Source organism: Diceros bicornis, chromosome 7 (assembly GCF_020826845.1).
Source record: "Diceros bicornis minor isolate mBicDic1 chromosome 7, mDicBic1.mat.cur, whole genome shotgun sequence".
Taxonomy (NCBI): Eukaryota; Metazoa; Chordata; class Mammalia; order Perissodactyla; family Rhinocerotidae; genus Diceros; species Diceros bicornis.
The window spans coordinates 69,284,962-69,305,362 of NC_080746.1; the positions used below are offsets into that span (position 1 = coordinate 69,284,962).

Genomic DNA, 20,401 nt, shown 5'->3' on the forward strand with positions numbered 1-20,401 from the left:
GTTTATAAACTTTTGGGATGTAGGGGAAATAGTTCAGTGTCTACTAATAATATTTAATTTATTAATTACAAATGCACATTTAAAATAATATATAAAATAAAACGTTGATTAAGAACTAGTGCTTTTTTCCATTCACATTTTATAACATAATTTTATTAAAATTCATCACAAAATCTTTGACCAGCGTCTTGGTCTGAGCCACTTTCCGAATCATCTAACATGGGTTGGGAGAGAACATTTTCTTCCGTTCCGTGGTGTTGTTTGAGGCCAGGCCTGAGAATCTGTGTTTTTGCTAACTCTTTACATCGTGTGATCATGTCCCCAGGAATACGGATTAAATCTGTGTTCAATTACTTTGTGCTTTTTTGGTTTGATTTTGTTTTTACACCAGGCTCATCAAGGGCCTTCCATAAACGTGGGAACCAGCATTGGCTGGGACCATTTCAGGTTAATGTGTCATGCCCAAGAGGCACATCGTTGTGCAAAAAGAGTAATTGAGACGGCCTCGTGTAATTGGAAACAAATTGTTAGAGCTAAACTGTCAGTCCACTCTCCCTGTTGGAGGTAATTTGGGGATGAGAAACTGTATGGGTATCTGTGGTATGAATTACTATGTTTTTTAAAATTTCCCCACCTTTTGAAATCAGCTCCAATTTTGACCATGTCTAGTAGAAAACACATGGGCTTTCGAGTTATTCCAACTCTAAATCCTAGCTCTTCCAATGACAAACTATGGGACTTTGGACGGTGGCTTCGTCTCCCTTTCCCCCAATTTCCTACTATCTAAAGTGGGATAACAGTATCTGCATCTCAGGACCGTCCTGAGAATCGGATACAGTGATGTATGCCGTGGGCCGGGCACAGAACTCAAAACAGCATTTTTCCTATTGATTTTTAAGAGAGTTTTGTGGTTAACCCTTTATTGTGTGTATGGCAAATATTTTTTTTAGTTTGTCCTTTGTTTATTTTCAGCCAAACAGATTAATAGACAAATCCATCAATATTTTTTTTCATGGTTTCTGGACTTTTCTTTTTTTCACGCAGAAGTGGATTTTGCATGGAGTTAAAGAAGCTTATGCTTCAGGGCCCCCAGCTGTTTGGGCCTCTTTCAAAGGGCTGTACCTAATTTTGTCTTTGTCATTTTGGATTCTTTTTCTTAAAAGGGCTCCTCAAATTGTATAAACTTTGGGCCCCGCAAAATCTGGAACTGCCCCTGATGTCATACGTAGAAAGGTCACTCTGCCCCAAATTATGAAAATTTTTAATATGATCAACTTTATATCTTTTGACATTTTTATTTTCTAATTTTTCAGTGCTAAAGTGGATTACTAGTGCAGTAATTGTCTTCAAAGAGTTAATTTTTCTCAGAATTAAATAGAGCTCCACCACTCACTCATTCACTCATTGGTTCATTCATCCAAACCCGTCCCTCACCTTTCACACCCAGCTGAGTTGTGAAGCAGCTGTTGGGTTCTTGGGGGGAGACCAGAAGGGGAAGGGCTGGGGGCTGCATGGTGGCCCTGGATGGGGTGGTTGTCGGGGGGGGGAGAGGTATGTTCGTTTTCTAGGGCTGCTGTATCAAAATACCAAAAACTGGGTGGCTTACTACAATAGAAATTTATTCTCTCACGGTTCTGGAGGCTACAAATCCAAAATCAAGATGTCAGCACGGCAACTGAAGGCTCCAGCGGAGAATCTGTCCATGCCTCTCCCTCAGCTTCTGGTGTTAGTGGCAACCCTTGGTGTTCCTTGGCTGTAGAGACATCACTCCAGTCTCTGCCTCGGTCATCCTATGGCACTCTCCCTGTGTGTCTGTGTGTGTCTCTTCTCTTCTTACAAAGACACCAGCACATTGGACTAGGGCCCACCCTAATGACCTCATCCTAAGTTGATTACATCTGCAAAGACCCGATTTCCAAATAAGGTCACGTTTCCAGGTACCTGGAGTTAGGACGTCAACGTATCTTTTAGGGGGGACACAACTCAACCCACACAGGGGGATTTGGAGGCTGATTGTTCTCACCTCAGGTCCTATGGCCCAACCCTCAGAGGTGCCTGCCCCTTCATGTGCTCACCCAGCTCTGACCACACACTTCCTGGGAGGAGGAGCTCACTGCCTCTGGGATGCGTCCCTTCATTTCTCCCTCTTCTTCTGTCCCCCCAGCGTGGCGTAGTGGTGATGAGTGCTGGCTCTTGAGATGCAGTGCAGCGTTCGAATCATGACCCCGTGACTTAAAGCTGTGTGTCCTAGCACTTTGAAAGAGTGTGCAGAAGGCGCTCATAACTACTTGTTGAATAAATGAAAGATCTTGGGCAAGATGCTTAACTTCAAGCCTCAGTTTCCTCAGAAGTAAAATTGAGATAGTAAAGTATCTGCCTCAAGGAGGCTGAGAAGATTAAATGGGATGATTGATCTAATGCACCTAGTCCAGTCTGGCATAGACTAAATGCTCAAGAAATGTTAGCCAGAATAATCATAATATGCCATAGCATAGCACTGGATAGTATGAATGGATGATTAATATTATTAATAAATAATATTAGTAATCCTCCAAAGATAGTCCATTCCACTTAGAATAAAAGCCAAAGTCCTTACTATCTCCCGCTAGTGCTACATGTCACCCCTGCCACCGTGCAGCCTCAGGCCCCTGCTCCCTGCTCTGCTGCACTGGCCCCTCACTGTCCTCAGACACTCCATTAGCCTTCTCATCTCAGGGCCTTGGGCTTCACTTCCCCTCTGCCCGGAAAGTTCTTCCTCCAGAGATCTGCACAGTTCACTCCCACACTTTATTTAGATCTTCGCTCAAAGGTCACTTCCTCATAAGGCCTTCCCTGAATACCCTATTTCAAGTCCCATTCACGTCACTCCCTATCTCTTATTCTGTTTTATTTCTCTGCGCATAGCACTTTTTACTACTGATGCTACATATTTGTTTATTCTCTCTCTGTGGTCACCTGGGATGTTTGCTCCGTAGGAAGCCTGTGTCTCGTCCACTCTTACCTCCCCAGCACTGGAATAGTGCCTGGCACCTACTTGGTACTCCATAACTATTTATGAGATGAATGGCCTCGAAGCACAATCCCACACCTGTCCAACACTGTTTTTCATTAATTGTCTGGCTCCTTGCAATGAGCCTAGGAGGTGGACAGACCAAGGATTCTTTCACAGATAAGGCAAATGAAGCCCAGAGAGGTGAAGCGATTGGCCTAAACTCACGGAACTAATTAATGGGGAAGCTGGGATTCAGGCTCTTGTCTGCGACTGTGTGTCCCATGCAGACCTGAGCAGCCCTCAAGGCTTCACTGCTTGTCAGTCACATCGCTGCATTGTCCACAGTTGAGAAGGGGACCAAGCCGAGGCCAGAATTCTCACTCTCCCTCCCCTTATTGATGAGCATGTCTGATAGGTCTTGGTCTTCTTTCCCTTGGGATGTCCTGGACAAATACCTTGTATCCTCCTGTTAAGGGGGTCTTCTCCGGAGAACCCGGCAGAGGGCGCTGTAGAGACAGCATCCTGATGGGTGGCCTTGCTTTATCCCACCCTCCTGCACTAACTCCAGGTGAGGTGGGATGGGAGGACAGTCTGTGGGTCTGGGCAGCCTGTATGACCCCAGTGTCTTGTTTCTGCTCCTCTCTGCTCTGTGCTCAGGTGTCTCCTTGGCCAGAGCCCTGACTTTCCTTGGAGGACACCCCTTGGAAGGCTGTGTCTAAATCTAGTGAGATCAGTGGGAAGGTGCTCTGTAAGTCGTTGTTCTCCTGGCCCCGCTGCACAGCTGACATTTGAAGCTGCTCCCCACCGTCCCCTCCAGCAGATGAAGAATGTCTCCTCACTCAGAAGTGTCACCTGCACTCTGTCCTTCTGGTGTAGGGTAGAAGAGAGATGGGAGCTCTGTGGAGCCAGGAGAAGGGCAAAGTTGGTTTCCCCACCTCTGCCTGGAAAGTCCTCCTTCGAACATTCACCAGGAAAGCGACTCTTCCTTGAAGTCTCAGCTTCTCCAGGATGTTTCCTCCTCTCAGCTTGGGTGGCCCCTTACTCACATCTCAACGTGGCCCACCATGTGCCCCAGGGCCGTATGATCTGCTCCTGTCTGTCTCCCCCGCTGGACAGTGGGCTCCTTGGGAGGAGAGACCGCGTCTCACTCATGCTGTGTCCCAGCCCCTAGCACAAGGCTGGCACAGATGAGGCGCTCACTTCTGAATGTACAAATGAATAAACTAATGTAATGTGGGGAACTGGGTGCTCTGTAATTGGGCTGGAAGCATTGGGAAACGGCAAGGTTGGGGCAGCCACAAATGAGAAAAACTCAAAGTCGCTACAACAAGCATTTATTGATAACTACCCCGTTTTTAGTTTCTGCCTAGTGGGCTGGTACAGATAGGAACAAAAATTATAATGTAGTATATCGACTATAGTCACTCATTCAGAGTTACCATGCAGTCAACGAAGCTTAAGTTTCAAGGCCATCCTCTTACACAGGACTCTTTCTGGACCTGATACTAATTTTGTAATCTTTAAGAGCCGCTCTTCTCCCTCACTCCCCAATTGTATAAAATTCAGGTTCCACAAAGCCTGGATTCATTGTTGCGTTCAGTACCTATTTCTTGATCCCTACTGTGTGCCCAGCACTGTGTGAGGCGCTGGGAATAGAGCAATGAGTAAGGCAGACACTCCCACCCTTGGAGCTCTTCTCAGGACAGTGGAAAGACAGGCAGTGAGCAGGTGGCACAGTGCAGCGGAGAAGTGCTAGATGGCGAAGAGGAGTACAGACAGCCTCGTGGTGGACACTTATGCTTTGTTTTGCCTGTCCACCCAAATCCCTTCCAAAGTTCTTTTTTTTCCTACACTGTAAGTCTTGGTGGGAGTCAGAGGCCCAAAAGGCCAGATCCTTGCTCTGCTAAAGGAAACCAAGGCAGCAAGAGCTGGACCACGATCCAAGCTTAGTCAGTCCTGGGCTTCTGCCTGGGGCTCTGAACCTGGACCCCGTGTTGCTGGGGAATTCATTCAGATCCTGGCAGGGGAAGCGCCATGGTTTCGTGGGGGTGGTTACAGCACTGCCCTAGCCAAGCTGTTGCTGTGCTTCACGCTACCCAGCTTCCCTCATGTGCTGCTCATTTCTAAGTCTGGTTCTCTGGGCTTCTTGCGGATCCCTTAAGTGGGGTTCCAATAAATTCCCTTTCTACTTCGTTTGTCCACAGTAAATTTCTCTTCCTTGCAGGAAAAAAAAAAAAAAAAAACTCTTGGCACAAACCCCACCAAATGGCTTTCCACCTAAATTTTTAAGTCAAAATACTAAATTTGGTCTACACAGCTCTACGTCTGATCTAGTCTCTCTTCCCTGTCCTTACCCCACACCCTATTTTTCTGATCTCATTTCCCCCAACCGGCCTTTGCTCATTCTACTGCCACCAGTGGCCGCCTTGCAGTTCCTGGGACATGTCAAGTATTGGAAATTTTGTTTCTACCTCCCCACCCGCCACCCCTAACTGGATGACTGGCTCTCCCTAGTCAGGCCTTGGCTCAAATGTCACTTTTAGTAGTAACGTTCCCATTGTCTGCCTTGTTACAAATGTAACCCTGAACACACACTCCCTATCCCACTTTCCTGCTTTAGGTATCTCCATATCTACCATTATTATATGATGTACAGTCGGCCCTCTGTGTCTGCAAGTTCTGTATCCGTGGATTCAACCAACCTCAGATCTAAAGGCCTACAATGGTTGCGCTTGTACTGACAATGTGCAGATTTTTTCTTCTTGTCATTATTCCCTCAACAATACAGCATAACAACTATTTACATTGCATTTACATTGTATTAGGTATTATAAGTAACCTACTGATGATTTAAAGTATACGGGAGGATGTGCCTAGGTTATATGCAAATACTACACGGTTTTATATAAGGGACTAGAGCATCCGTGAATTGTATCCACGGGAGGTCCCGGAACCAATGCCCGGGGATACTGAGGGACGACTGTACTGCATATTTAAATCTCTCTCCAGAATGTGAGATTGAAACCTTTGACGGTTTTGTTCACTGCCCTATCCCCAGCACCTGGAACAGTGCCTAGCACACATTAAGCACTCAAATACTTGTGAACCAAATCACGAGTGAATAAAATTATCCTACATGGCAGGATCTGCACACAGAAGGAAGACGTAGCAGAAATTGTCTTCTAGCTAGATCTCGGGTTCATCCCCACCACTTGTTAGCAGTGTGATCTTAGGCAAGATATTTCATTTCTCTGAGTCTTTATACTTCTTTTGAAAATGGGGCTAACGCTTAAGGATCACTAAGAGAACTAAATCAAGTCACACGTGCAAGTCACTAGCAGAGGAGAGAGCCTGGCACACACTAGTCCTTCGGTATGTGACCTCACGTCTTACCCAGTCTCCTCAACACAGCAGCCGACAACAAACCACTGCACGTCAGGTCTAACGCGAAGACTTCCTTTGGCCCCATTCCCTAGCTGAATTGGGAGAATTCTGGCTGTAAACTGAGGCCGAGACCCACTTCACTAACCACAAACCGCATTTGCTGGGTTAAAAACCAGTTTCCCCCCTTGGTGGGGAGGGTTGGGCAAAGCGCCAGGAATAACACAATTTATAGCTCATTTCTGCAGCTTAGCAGTCAGCTTCCCTAAGTTCTATTTCATGTCAGTTTACAGAAGTCGCTGCTTAGCCTGTATTTCATTGTATTCACCACCATATCCATTAAGAGCTGTAACTTGACTACCTGTTTGAGAATTTCAGTGGACTGCTAGAATACAGGAAGGGCTAGTTTCTCTGACACACACAGGACACAAATACTGGTCCTACCCATCACCCCTCTTGGAGAATAAGCAGGTAGAACATTGACAACATCCAAACCTCTATTGGGTTCAGCAGTATGGTTTATTACCATCTGCCTAGAGGTTCGCCCCACACCAAGCACAGGTTGCTCCTAGGGGCTAATTAGGACAGCAACCAGAACTCCAGGGGTAATTTCTCAAGAGCCTCTATCCAAACCAAAGTAAGCCCAGCATTGCCATGTTCCTAGGGCTGGTCAGGAAGGGGGTGGGGTTACATGCCAATGCTTATTTTATTAAGTGGCTTCTGAAAACACACTTTAACCGCCATGCCTCAGAGCTGCAGTTGGATTAAACAGCCAATTTTATTGGGCTACTGTGTGGTTTCAAGAGGTCATATCCTGATCAGCGGGCAGCTCCTGGGAATGATACCTGCAGGACAGCTATGCTTATCTTGGCCATGAGGGCGGTTAGCCTCTCAAGGTCATCACCACGTATTTCAATATGACAATAACAAGATAAATGTCACCATGGTTGTTGCTGTGCATTAGCAACGTCTCTCCAAATTCGAGACTTGTGATCTCAGCACTGCATTTGATTACTGGAATTGTGTATTAGTTACTTCCAATAACCTGACCTAAGGAGGAATAACCACCTTTAATTTTCTTCTCATCATGAAAAGGGATTTTGACTAAGAATTTAAAGTTCCCAAGTCTTCAAACTAACACAGGTCTCCTAACTCAAAACAAAAGCTAACAGGTCTTCATAAACGTGTATGCTACTTCAAGTCACACACAATCACATCAAGTCACACACAATCACATCAAGTATCACAATGTTTATTGATAGATACAAGTATATAAAATCAGGGCATGAACATGACTTGATAAATTAAGTAGACTTAATTTCAATACTATAATAAGAGGGACCAATTCAAATTCTCACCATTTGTTTCACACCCACAAAAACCACTTCAAGGGCATTAACGATCTCTCAAAACTGATCAGTTTTGTGCAAGTAAACCATGTTTCTTTTAAAAAGACTTGTGCACTTGCCCAGGCTCAAGGATATTAAAATCTAGCACATAAAGCCCATTACTAGAGGTAGAAATACAGGCAATATACTATTACGGCAACAACCATCAATTACAGTTAAGAATTTTTCTGTAACAACCAAATGGATAATCAAATATTGCAACAACTCAAGTATTACTGAGCAAAGTGCATTTCTACAGTATTCAGTGTTGCTATTCAGTTTTCTAACTTAAAACAGCCTATGATAACTGGCAGCAAAGAAGGTCCTTGCAATAGACTGCCTCTGCTTGAGAACTTATGATGTAATTATTGCATGCTGCTAATATACTATCTAAACATTAAAGATACTCCTAAAATATTTGATGGTAGACTATGATTAAGACATTACACTACAAAAAAACCTTATGCAGAAGGAAATCCTAACTGACGTGCTTCTGCTTTAAATATTGTGAAAACATTACAGCGGAATGAATTTTCGCAGTGGTTAGGTCAAATGCAGTTACATCATAGCAACAGTATGTTTTGCACAATTTAAGGCTTTGGCTGGTTCTTTAGTCAGCTTCTTCCTCTGATTCTTCTTCTTCAGCAGTTTCTAGCCAGGTTAGCCACTGATTCACCTATGAAGTTATAATATAACAAAATAAGTCGTACAAACAGAAGACAGGAAAACTGAAAGCAGTTTTGACTCAGGAACGAACTAGCAACGCACCAAAGGACAAAAATCTTAGGCAGTACCACACCTTTTATAACTGCAAACAGCCTCCCGAATATACTGCAAATACACTATTTGTATAGTAGCTTATTTTAAAAAGTGGTTATTTGTATTTGGGAAAACATACAAACTGTTCATGGCCAATCAGCTCAGCTGTCATTTTTCGACACTGCTCCAATTACATTTCCAGATCACTTTAATATGGGACAGTGGGCTCCTTCCAAACCTAAATATGTTAGTTCTGGGGAGGGAGAGGGGGGAGAAAAGATTCCTACAAAGTAGATTTTCAACCCCACCCCAGAACTGTTGGATCAGATTCCCCAAGAACAGGGCTCAATAAAAATGGCACAAGGATGATCCTCACGAAGCTAGTCTGTGAACCTCAGGAGTAAAGGTAAGATACTGAGACCAGTGCTGCTTAAAGCCTAGCCCCCTGGAAAACTACCAGGAGAATCACCTGGATTATGTACCATAGACCTAATCAGGCCTGGAATCTGCTTTTAAACCATTCTCCAAGTGATCAATGTACACTGTGATTTTAGAATCCCCTGATGTGTATGTTCTTCCCCTATGCCTAGAATTTCACTCAGTAAAATAGAAAATCAAGGTGTGAAAAATCAGAAGCAATCTCCTCTTCATCGATACTTTAAAAAAAAAGCTTAAATCCAATCTTGCACCATCACACCCAATCTGTTTAAGTAGTTTTACTTCTAAGACATTAGCCACCTCTAATTTAACATCTTACATACCACTAGGATTGAAGCCTTTCATTTCAAAGCTTTACCTCACACTGCTGCTAACTGCCTACTTGACCATAGCTTGTAATAGTGCAAACTACTAGGACTATTTTGCCTGTACTTCAGTTTTAAAGGCTCTTGACAAAGTAATACCAAGTAAATCAGAAAAAAGCAGACCCAAATTTCTCTAACAAAAGATTTACCTGGAACAAAGCCTTGCCTTTCCCAGGAAACTCTTGAGTTATATCTTCTTTCCAAGCCAAGAAAGCTTCTTCTTCAATAATTTCCATATCATAAAAGTGAACAAAAAAGCGGAGTAACATGCCTAAAAGACAAAATGTAACCCCACTCTTTAGTGTGCTGTTGAAGAACTGCCCCCACTCGCCATTCTTCTGACACTGGCCTCTCACCTTTCGGGAAGTTGCTGTTGTAGCAGTGCACCTGGAGAGCATAGAGGGCACTGACTTGTAGATCCACGTGATCATGAAGGAATTTCTGCATTACTGGCTTGAAAGAAAGAAGCAGTTGTTTTTCCTGCTCTAATTGTTCTTTGGAAGGAGCAGAGGAAGAATCTGTTTCATCACTGGGTGGGTTTACTTCACTAGAAATATACTGTAAGAAGCTGTACAGAAAGAGATCTTGTTAGAACCCAAAAGTGAATTTTCTAGCTCAAGCAACAGACACTCCTTAGTGTCCTGCCTTAATTATAACTTAACTCTGTACTACGTATAGAAGACCACAACTGTTATCTTACCTAGTCATTAAGATGTTCACAAATCCTTTATCTACATGAAGTTTGGGAGAGATGTTATCTTTAATCCATTTATATATGGTTTGAGGGGATGGATCCAACTTTATTTGCTTCAACAGTTCCTTCTCCAATTTGAGGAGTGGGAATAAGAAACTCAGTCCCTTTCCTTCCAAAATCTCCAACATGCGGTCCTTATTCTGATCAATTTCTGAAGCGACAAAGCCATTTGCATCATCAAGTAGTTCATTTTACCCAGTCGGCCTTTACAAATGATTTCCCAAATGTATAATATTCATGTCAAAGAATAAAGAACTGACCCAGCAAAGGAAACTCTTTAACATTTGGATAAAATAAAAATAGTTAAATCATAATAACCGTTTTTCATAAAGGTGAGCACCTGTTGTAATGCTTATTATTATCTGCACAGGATAATCACACTGACCTATATAAATCCACTCAAGGTACTAAGGAATCTGTAGATTTAGTATGAAAAAAACAAAACAAAAAATCCCCAGCATTCTCTTACCTGGGAGCATTTTCTGCATATTGACCTTGCTTTGTTGAAAAAGTTCTGTTAACCATTCTCGATCTTGTAATTTAGCTAATTGCTGAAGACAAAGTAAGAAGAGAGGGAAATGGGTGCCACTTTCCAGTGGTTGAGCTAGTTCTGAAATGCTCACCAGCTCTGAAATGATGGCACGAGCTGCAAACTGTGCTAAATATGATTTCACCAAGGGGATGTCAACCTCCAGTTTGGGGCACTGGTCCAATACATTCAGGAAAGCCTTTGAAGGAATATACAACATAATCAGTTCATTAGTTTTAAAATTTAAATGGAAAGAGAGTTCTCAAAGAATCAGAAAAGTGGTCTACCTGCATGAAGTTGTCACTTGTGGCTATCCCTTCCTGTTTGAGTAAACTGATCAAAGAACTTGCTTTTTCTTTATCTTCATCACTTCTATCTAGTGACAGGATGATTACTTTGCTTAACATCTCAGGAAGAAAGTGTTTAGGAGCTCTCATTTCTCTTACACCATTGACAGCTTCATTTGCATTTCCACTATTCAGATATTCAGTCACAACAGTTTCCTGAAAAGAACACAATCCAAATATCTTTAGTGTTTTCCTATCTCAAATACCCTCTAAGAATTAGACTATGGGATTATTCAGAACTTACTGTTAGTTTAAGTAGTTCTTCCTTTGACGGTGGTGGCTTTTTACTGGTCTTGGCAGGCTTTTCCTGGATAAGTGGTGGATTAGTTTTGAGACCAAGCTGAGGTGTCTAAAAAAATAACAACATAATGGGCATGAATGTCTAATAATTTTTTTCAAAAGGGAGCTTGTGAAGTAGGAGGAAGAAGACACTAAAAGTCTTTAGACATCTCCAGAACTACTAGAAAAACAGAAAACTTTGTTCTAACTATGATCCATACCTGACCCAGAGGTGGTGTTTGAGTGCGTGGTGGTTGTGCACTAGGAGGAATCATAGTTATCTGGGGCTGAAGCTTTGGCACTTGATTTTTATTCATTAGGAACGACTGAGCAGGCCTCAGGCTAATCTAGAATTGAAAAACAAATCAAAACAGATATCCAAATTAACAACATCCAGTTGGCTAACATTAAATACAGCATTCCAGCATCCTAAGACTAATTCAATATATACAAACATGATAGAATCTAGGGCAGAAATGCAAGTTTCTCTAGTAACTAAGATCTGATTCACACAAAAATAAGATACTGTTAGAAATCTTATATTTGTACCAGAATTCTCCTAGGATAAACATCACTACAATATTAAAATAAAACCCTCAAAATTTCAAGTTTAGAAAACACCTTGCGTTATTCTTAAGTTACAGGGAAATCACCATCAAAATGTTAACCATTTTCCTTGATCAAACTGAAGACTTTAAGAGGCTTGCCCTCATATCTCATAATCTTCGCTCATAGGACGCTGGGTATCCAAAGAAAGAAAAAGAAGTACAGAAGAGAGAGAAACAAGGTAAAGAACTCCAGCATTAAGTCCTCTTAATAACGCGTCTTTTTATAATCATCGGGCAACAGATTTCTGAATTGACAAACTATGGTATATAAGTAACATAGGGAAATGTACCTCATCTGCATTAAGCTGTCCTTTCTTAGAAAACCGAGGTGGCATATCCTTCGACTGTCCTTGCAGCTGGGATAAGAGTCCCTGACTCTGGTTATGGTAGAGCTGGCTTAGCCCCTATTTCAGAAAGGGAGAAAGAAAGTCTAGATAACAAGGGGTCACAAATTATGGTAATAAAGTACCAAAGGGATGAGCCAAGCCATAAAGAAAGCTTAATCGAATTTGCCCAGAGAAAGTAAAAGATGAAACAGGGAAGAATAAAAATCTAACCTAACTGTCAAATAAAGTGATGTGATTTTACTAATGCTTTACTAATTTTAAGGATGAGCATTTCACCCAGTTTCAAATAACTGTCAGATGTAGAACTGGTTTAAAAAACAAACATGACCCTAAAATATTTACATTTTTTAAAAAGCAAAAATAAATCACATATTCCAGGATTTAATACTTGTTGCCTAAACATTCTTAAAAATGTTCTTACCTGGCTTTTCATAAACTTGCCTCCCATCTCTCCAAACTGAGATTGTGTGGGAGGCATAATGTGTCCCCCATGGCCATTGAAGAGTTGATTTGAACGATGACGCCCCATGGTGGGTGAAAATCTATCCTGGATAACTCCTGGACCAGTACCAATTCCGCTACCTTAAAATACACACATAGACAACTCTTTACAACTCTACTACTAATTAAATGTAAAACTGATTTTTTAACATAACCAGTGTTTTGGTCAAAATCACCTGGCATTTGTCCAAACATATCAGCAAGTCCTCCAAGTGGATCTCTATCCATTTTCATCCTGGGTGGCATGAACGGTCCCTCCAGAAAGAAGTCACTTCTCATCCCTTGAGCCATAGGAGCAGGAATAAACACTCCTAGATCCTTTAGAAATAAAGTGAATAAATACTTGTTTCTGGACACTATTTTACCTAAAACTATTACACTGGGAAAAAAACAGAAAAGCTTCTGGACTAGTACAGTGCCATTTCTTTAATTTCTGTAAATAACTTCTTCCCCAAATGGCATACAAGACAATAAAAACATTAAGCTCCACCAAGTAAGATGGTCTCAAATAAGTGGTAAGAGGATCCCTGTGTTACTATAACCTTAAAACCCAGTTAATAAATAAAATTTAAAAAAAAATCTTACTTTCACTGCATCTTGACGGATTTGATTGATCGTCTTTGGTCCATTGTCAAGAAAAGCCTTGCGAGGAACCCAATGGTGTTCTCGCAACTCTACAGTATCCTTTAATTTAAAAAGTTTTAATAAGTCATTTTACTAATTTCTAAACACAAAAAGTCAGCTTATCAACGTATTTAAAGAAACCAGTTTTACCTGCAGCAGGAAACGAATCCTCGCTGGCAATTCCTTACTCAACATCAAGGAGCACATTCTGGCAAAGTACTGATCCATTAAGGACTAATCAAAGGGAAAAATACCTGATTAGAAAAAAGTGCTATGGCAAATGTATACTATTTAAGGTTTTTAAGATTTCTAGATTATAACCAAGGTTAATTACTAAATATGGTAATCCCTTCTAATATCACAAAAACAAGCCATTTAATAAAATTGAGACAAGCTAATTATATCATTTTTGCCAGCAACACACATACCTTGGCTCGTTCATGGTCTAACCTAGGTCCCACTGTCCTCATTATCTGACAGAGGCACTCCAGATCCTCTCCCATATCTTTGAGCTGGACTCTCTTCTTCTTTTCCAAAAGCTACCAAAAGAAATAAATGCCACATGTTGACGAAAAGCTTACTTGGTTTAGATGTAACACTTTGCCTTGTGTTTGCACTGACTCATAATTCCTACAGTATGTAGTACAGTACTTTCTATTTGGTCTGTGTTGAAGAAATCCCTCCAAGTTAAACAATTTTAATGTAAGTAGGTAATCAGTTCTACCCCTACCTTGCAAAAACACACTGCAACATTTAAATAACAGTTTTGCTGGCCATCTAAAATATTTAACCAGTCTAACAACATTCTCAGATGGCACAAAACAATTATGACTGACTCATTTCCTCCAAATATTGATGTACCCAGTGATTAATCTAGGCCTCAATTCCCAGTCATACTTACTGTTTTGATGCACTTATGAAGGATAGATTCATGAATAAGATCAAGCTTTCCAAGTTCTCCAATGAATTTGATATTCCCCAACATCTTGATCTTAGCAATGGCTCTCTGTTCCTCCTCCTCGGGGAGGAGGGGATTTTCACGCTTATCATAGACTGAAAAAAAATAGGAAATAAAGGCAACATTCAGATTTCAGAATTAAGTTCAAAATATACAGTACTACTTATTATCAAATCTAAACACTCACCATCAACATTTCTGGTTCGGTTTTCAAATTCATCTTGTAATTTGGAAATTAGGAGGCGTCTGAATGTCTATTGGAAACAAAGACATTTATCAGGTTTTGTTAATGAAATCTTTCCAATCATCTTTAAAATAAGCAAGCAAATACTACCACTTACTGTGCTTTGCTTCTGTCCTGGCTGACCCTCTGCTGCTGGGCCATCAAAGTTTGGTGCATCTTCTGCCAATCGCAGACATAGCTGAGCATACAGTGAGCTATACTTTGGCTCTTCTAGGGCTTTGTCCACAATCTACAGAAAATGTAATTTTAAAAAGTTTTTACTTAATACGACCATTTTGAAAGAATCCTTCCTTCATAACTTAATACTCCCTCATAGTCTTAAGGATCTTAAATCTTAGCAGAAACTTATTGACAAATTCTCTTATATTAGATAATGCATGTAAAGTGCTTAACATACAGCCTGAAAAATACAAGCACTTAAATGTTAGCTATTGCAGTGTAGCAAAGAAGTCCAATTACACAGTGCTCATACTAGCCACACCTCTACCCCTCAAGAGTTGAAAATACTTTGGATATCAAAACTATACACAGATGCTGGAATCTTATCGTCTGTCAACTATCATACAATTCATTTCCAAGACAAAAATATGGTGTTTTCCACAGAAGGAAAAAAAACACAAAACCTGAATAGCCTGCTGACAGCCCTTGTTTAACTCTCCAAGCACAGTATCAACAATTTAAAATTCACCTCTTAAATCTGATACCCTTAAAAGTCAGTGGTTTTTAACCATCAGTATTCAAAAATACATATACCTAGTCACACTTCAGAGTTTCAAGCAATAATGCAAGTGTAAAAAAACCAATTTGAGTTTGTTAAATATTTTTCTCTCCCTTTCAGTGAAGCCAACATTTAACTTACCAGCAGTATGACCCCTTTAAGGATGAGTTTTGACTCTACACCCACATTGAGGAGCTCAAGGCATAGCTTGTCAAACTTCTCAGGAGTAAGCTTATTTAGTATGCTAGGGAGAAAGGAATCACACTTTGTCAGCCAACACACAAAAAATTACTCAGTTGAAAAATAGTTCTTAAATTATGTTACGTTTGTTCCATTATCTCCATTTCAAGACATATCATCTTCTTATCCATCTAACCAAAGGGATACTGAAATAAATCTCTCACTGTTATTTAGATTACATCTGTACCTGACTGGGGGTCCCCAGCTGTTGGGCAAGAATCTTTCTCACATCCTCAAACCCAAGATCAAGAGCCTCCCTATTATCAAGGCCAGATCCAGAAGCTAAGACCATCATGTTCTGTGCTTCACTGGGTTACACACCAGGCATGGAAAATCTCAACACAAAAGGCTAGTGGATTTTAACCCAACGACTGAAAGCAACTCTAAGCCTCAAAATACTGATGAGCTGCTCTTCAGGTTAAGATAAAACTGTCAGCACTAGCATTTATTAAAATATATACTTGCGGCATGAACATTGCCTTTTAAGTGATACACCACACACACAAGAGAAATACAGCTAACCCATTCTTCTTCCCTCCTTTTAATAAAAGAACAGAACAGACCTGTAAACTTACCCTCTTACTTTCCTGAAGATTGCATCATGTCGTTCTTTTTCATTTGCGGAGTTGTTTGCTGCGGAGTTGTCATCTCGTCTAGTGCTTCGTGCAGGAATCCATTTCTGAGCGTTTTGCCCTGGGGTTTTCCCCAGGAACTCGCTAGTAAAAATTAACAAAAAGATGTATAATTAAGGTAATTGGAAACACAGCAGCCAGTCACATATCAAATACCATACCAATCAGAAATCCTTCTAAATAGAAAAAACACAGTCAGTCACATATCAAATACCATACCAATCAGAAATCCTTCTAACTAGAAAAAACACAGTTTAGGTTTTCTCAACTTCTTTTACAACTAAGCAACTCACAATCAGTGGTTCTCAAACAACACTGTGCATCTGAATCACCTGAAGGACTTGTTAAAACAGACTGCTGGGTCCATCCCCAGTTTCTGCTTTAGTGGGTCTGGGGTAGGGCCTGATAATTTGCATTTCTGACAAGCTCCCAGGGTGATGCCAATGCTGCTGGTCCAGGACCCCCACCTTGAGAACCAACATTTTCTAATGTCTTACGACCATGCCACATGCTTACCACTTTACTACTACCAATTAACATGAACAACAACTGCTGATTTCAGAAATATCATCACTGAAATAATCCAAAGAGTAAAAGGATAAAATAGTTTGAGAGCCTCAACTCACATTATATGATTTGGCTAAGAAACAATCAAGAGCTGACATTCTCAATTTAGGATACAGAGCAGTAAGATTAGGATGCCTGCTAGATGCTGCTAGATAGATGATGTCTATCATCACAACTATACTGTTATGCATAAGGAAGACATAATCTGAACCTGTTATTTATGAAACTCATTCATTTTACATGCTTACTATACCTGTTGCCAGCAGTCTTGGGATAGTGCTGAGGTGCACCCCTACTTCCTCCTCCGCCCGAAGAAGCACTATTTAAAAGAAAAATATTTTCTTTTAACTATACCCCAACTACGTCTCACTTAAAAGGGATAAAGGGACCCTTTAATTATTATTTTAGAAATTACACCACGATGAAGACAGAGCTTGGACCTAATGGAAAGCCAAATAACTGCCATCTGAAGGATAGATGTAATCAATTAACAGGGTAGTGAAAATTTAAGGACTTTAAAAAATATATCTGGCACATTATAAATTAAATGTGCAGCACATTAAGTCAAAATTATCTGGTGTGGCGATTCTTCTGGTTGTGTGATTGGTCTCTTCATAACAAATGCCAAAAATAAATCTACACATACCTGAAACGAGAAGCACCCCCTTCTGCGATCGCACTCTCCACTTTGGCGGCTTGACAACGAAGAATCTTCAAAAGAATAATATTAATGGATGGGGTGGGGAGGGAAGAGGATGGGAGAAATGAAAAACCTAGAAGGAGAGAGAGTAGCAAAATTAGACACTGCTAACAGAGGACTCCATAAACCCTCCTTCAATTATAATTTATTTCAGATCCTGGCACTGCAGCTGATTGAACTTTCACTGCATTGCAGAGCTCAAGACTAAAATAGAACGTACTCAAAACACAAACGGACAGTAAAACTTTACAGCCACCTGGAAACTCCCTTGTGTTCGAAGATTTAAAGAGCCGCCTTCATAGAAATGTAAGAACCTCTCAACTGCTAAGAACCCAGCTTTGAAAAAGCCGCATTCTACCTCCTTTGAAACCGAGCCCTGAGGTCAGTAACAGAGTCCAGCTCTACCAAGACCGGCACATGACATGGACACGTCCCAACAGTGTTACAGCCTCAACGACGAGCCCAACAACTGGCCGAGGGGTGGCTACAGACCGCGGGGCGGTTTTCCCCGCTGTCCCTTCTTGACCCGCTCCGCAGAGGGCCCCGGCGGACGCGAGCCGGACAGGGGGTCCGGCCGGCGCTAACAGGCGTAAAACCAGGCCACAACATGGCAGCAGGAACCTCCGCCCCGTTTTCCCTTCCTGGGAACAAAAGAGCAGCGGCTTCCTCCCACCAGGCTGAGTTCGGGAAGTGCCGCGGACAGCCTCCCGCGAGCCGCCGGGGCCAGCCTCGGCCGGCGGGCGGGCAGGGAGGGAGACCGCCCCCGCGGCCCGGCTCTTTGTTCTCGGGCAGGAAGGCGGCCTCCGTCCCCCGCCGCCTCCGAGCCGGCCCCCGCCCGCCCTATAAATCCCCCGGGGGCTGACGGCCGCCCCTCCGCAGCTGACACAAGGACCCCGGTCTCCGTCTTCCCTTCCCTCTCCCATCCCGGGTGGCGCCCGCCGGGAGACCCCTCGGCCTCCAGGCAGAGCAGCGTGCCGCTGCCCGCCGGCCCCGGACATACACACCTCCTCCCGCCGAAGGCCGGGCTCCGGGACTCCTGCGCCTCCGCCAGCCCCGTGCCAACCGCCGGGGCCCCGCCGGCCCGCGCCCCACCCCCCGCGGCGCGCGGCCCCGCCACGCTCGCCCCCGTCCCAACACACCCGCGCCTCGGCCCGCCTCGGCCCGGGCCCCGGCCCCGCAGGGGACGGCCGCCGACAGCCTCGACGACGGCCGCGGGCTGCCGGTTTCCTTCTACTCCGTCAATAACGGGAAGGGAGAACAAAGGCGAAGAACTTCCAGGTGACCGAAGCGCGAAAAAAACGCCAAAAAGGGTCGCCCCGCCCGGCTCCGCCTGCGGCCGCCATTTTGTGCCACTCGAAAAGAAGCGGCCAGGAGACGGCGGCCATTTTAGAGCGCTCCACTCCGCGGCGGCGGCGGCGGCGGCGGCGGCGGCTCCACTCACCTTCACCGAGAACTCAGCAGCTGCCGCCGCAGCTGCCTCCTCAGGATCGGGTCGTCGGGGACGGGAAAGGGAGGGGAAGGGGAACGGAAAACAAAAAAGGGGGAGGGAAGGGGGAGGAAGGAGTCGGGAACAGCCTGAAACTCTCAGATCAGAGGAGTCGCTGCTGCAGCCACCACCCAGTACCCGCCGCCACCTCCATAGAGCTCCGACTCGCTGCTGGCGCTGAGGCGTGTCTGAAGCCGAACTTATCACTCTGGGGCTGCCGAACCCACCAGAGCCGCGCCGAATGGCTCCTTCGCCACCCAATCAGCAGCCTGGCTGCTGCCCGCCACCAATCCGCGCAGGGCGGCAGGGAGGAGCCACCGGGCCAAGCTCGGTTGCGGCGCAGCCCCGCCGCAGTGCGCAAAGCCATATTCGCGAAGGCTCTGAGGCCAAGCTAGTGGCGTAAGGGAAAGTGAGCACGGTGGAGATGCGGGCCAGTTGCGTAAAGTCGAGAGCCCGTCTGAGTCTGCGTTGGTGTGGTTGTCTCATCTTCCTGCTGTCTCTTTGTTCCCTGACTCCGTACCCCATGCTCGAGTTATACAATCCCCTTTCCCGTCTACCGCGTTTTCTCACCGGGAATATGGGGGAAAACTTTGCCTTCTCCTACCCTACCCGGTTCCTGTCCGTGGCGTGTCATTGATTTTCCTGGCACCCCCAAGGAGCCGTGATTGTCCCTCGCAGGCCGGGCCTCCCTGGGACGGGCCTGGCGCCCCCGGGGCGCAGCGCTGGGAATCACTCTTGGTCTCTAGGTGCTCGGCTTCGGCAACCTTAGGCTGGAGGAGCCCGGAGAGCAGGGTTCAGGAGACAAGACGGTGCACCCAAAGGCATAAAGAAAGCTTCATTCAGCTCCCTATTTATTCCACCCCCTGCAGAGTGAATGAGAAAAGCATGAAAGAAAGGGGTTTATTGTCTTTGTACTTCACACAAGAAGCGGCTTTCCCCAAAGGAATGTCCGACCAGCGGTCACGGAGGAATACCCAGGATATACCAGACTTCTTCGGAAGAAGTGTTTGCAGAGCGCGGGCGTTTGGAGGATTTTAATTGCTAGCTCCTGGTTTTTGTTTGTTTTTAAGCACGTTGAACACTGTCAGCTGTGTATTTCCATTTTATGTAAGGTCCACCATAACAAATAGGATTAGGCTTTTCAAATCCGGCAGGTTGAACTGTTTATACTTCTCAGGTAAAATTTTAAAGGAGGGGAGGGGTACCGTAAAACGAAGTGTTCCGTCGTTTGCGACATTTGAGCTGTACAAAAATGGAGTCTTGGCTTTACAAAAATGGAGTCATGTTTCCATATACTTAACAGGAATTTCCCCATCTTTATTTTGAACATACAGTTCTTGATACAATGGGTAATCAAAGGCAAGAAAGTGTGTGTGTGTGTTTTAACATGCATGACTTTTAAAGAAAGTGTCCAATAAGGGCAGGATTTTCAAAGACCCAAACTTATGTTTGACATGTCAAAACAGCTCTTGGTGTTGAAAGCACCTAGTCCTTAATACAGTTTTCAAGAGAGTTGCAGTTTTTCCTAGGACGTTTAAACCTGA

General features: G+C 43.5%; 1 protein-coding gene and 1 non-coding gene across 2 annotated transcripts; both read right to left on the reverse strand.

Annotated features, from left to right (window-relative positions):
- Window positions 1-7,609: 7,609 nt before the first annotated feature.
- Window positions 7,610-19,224, reverse strand: EIF4G2 (eukaryotic translation initiation factor 4 gamma 2). The gene is made up of 24 exons (XM_058546305.1): window positions 18,996-19,224; window positions 18,045-18,844; window positions 17,864-17,951; window positions 17,318-17,444; window positions 16,925-16,990; window positions 16,048-16,188; window positions 15,374-15,476; window positions 14,612-14,743; window positions 14,458-14,524; window positions 14,214-14,365; window positions 13,741-13,851; window positions 13,463-13,546; window positions 13,274-13,372; window positions 12,865-13,006; window positions 12,609-12,769; window positions 12,131-12,244; window positions 11,454-11,579; window positions 11,198-11,302; window positions 10,894-11,109; window positions 10,547-10,805; window positions 10,024-10,228; window positions 9,680-9,891; window positions 9,473-9,594; window positions 7,610-8,437 (listed from the first exon to the last, which is right to left on the reverse strand). Exons 1-24 carry the CDS (start codon window positions 19,222-19,224, stop codon window positions 8,372-8,374), a joined length of 3,927 nt encoding a protein of 1,308 aa, XP_058402288.1. The 3' UTR covers window positions 7,610-8,371.
- On the reverse strand, window positions 11,936-12,078 carry LOC131409209 (small nucleolar RNA SNORD97). Its single transcript, XR_009220887.1, has one exon. It is a non-coding gene; the product is annotated as a small nucleolar RNA SNORD97 (small nucleolar RNA).
- Window positions 19,225-20,401: the final 1,177 nt, after the last annotated feature.

Excerpts from the sequence above, each read along its gene's own strand:
- EIF4G2 (XM_058546305.1), bottom strand. The coding sequence starts at position 19,224 with ATGGCTTTGCGCACTGCGGCGGGGCTGCGCCGCAACCGAGCTTGGCCC. Across the intron at positions 13,852-14,213 it reads TTCATAAGTGCATCAAAACA|CTTTTGGAAAAGAAGAAGAG; the intron begins GTAAGTATGACT and ends TTCTTTTGGTAG. Across the intron at positions 13,373-13,462 it reads GGATTCGTTTCCTGCTGCAG|GATACTGTAGAGTTGCGAGA; the intron begins GTAAAACTGGTT and ends TTTAAATTAAAG.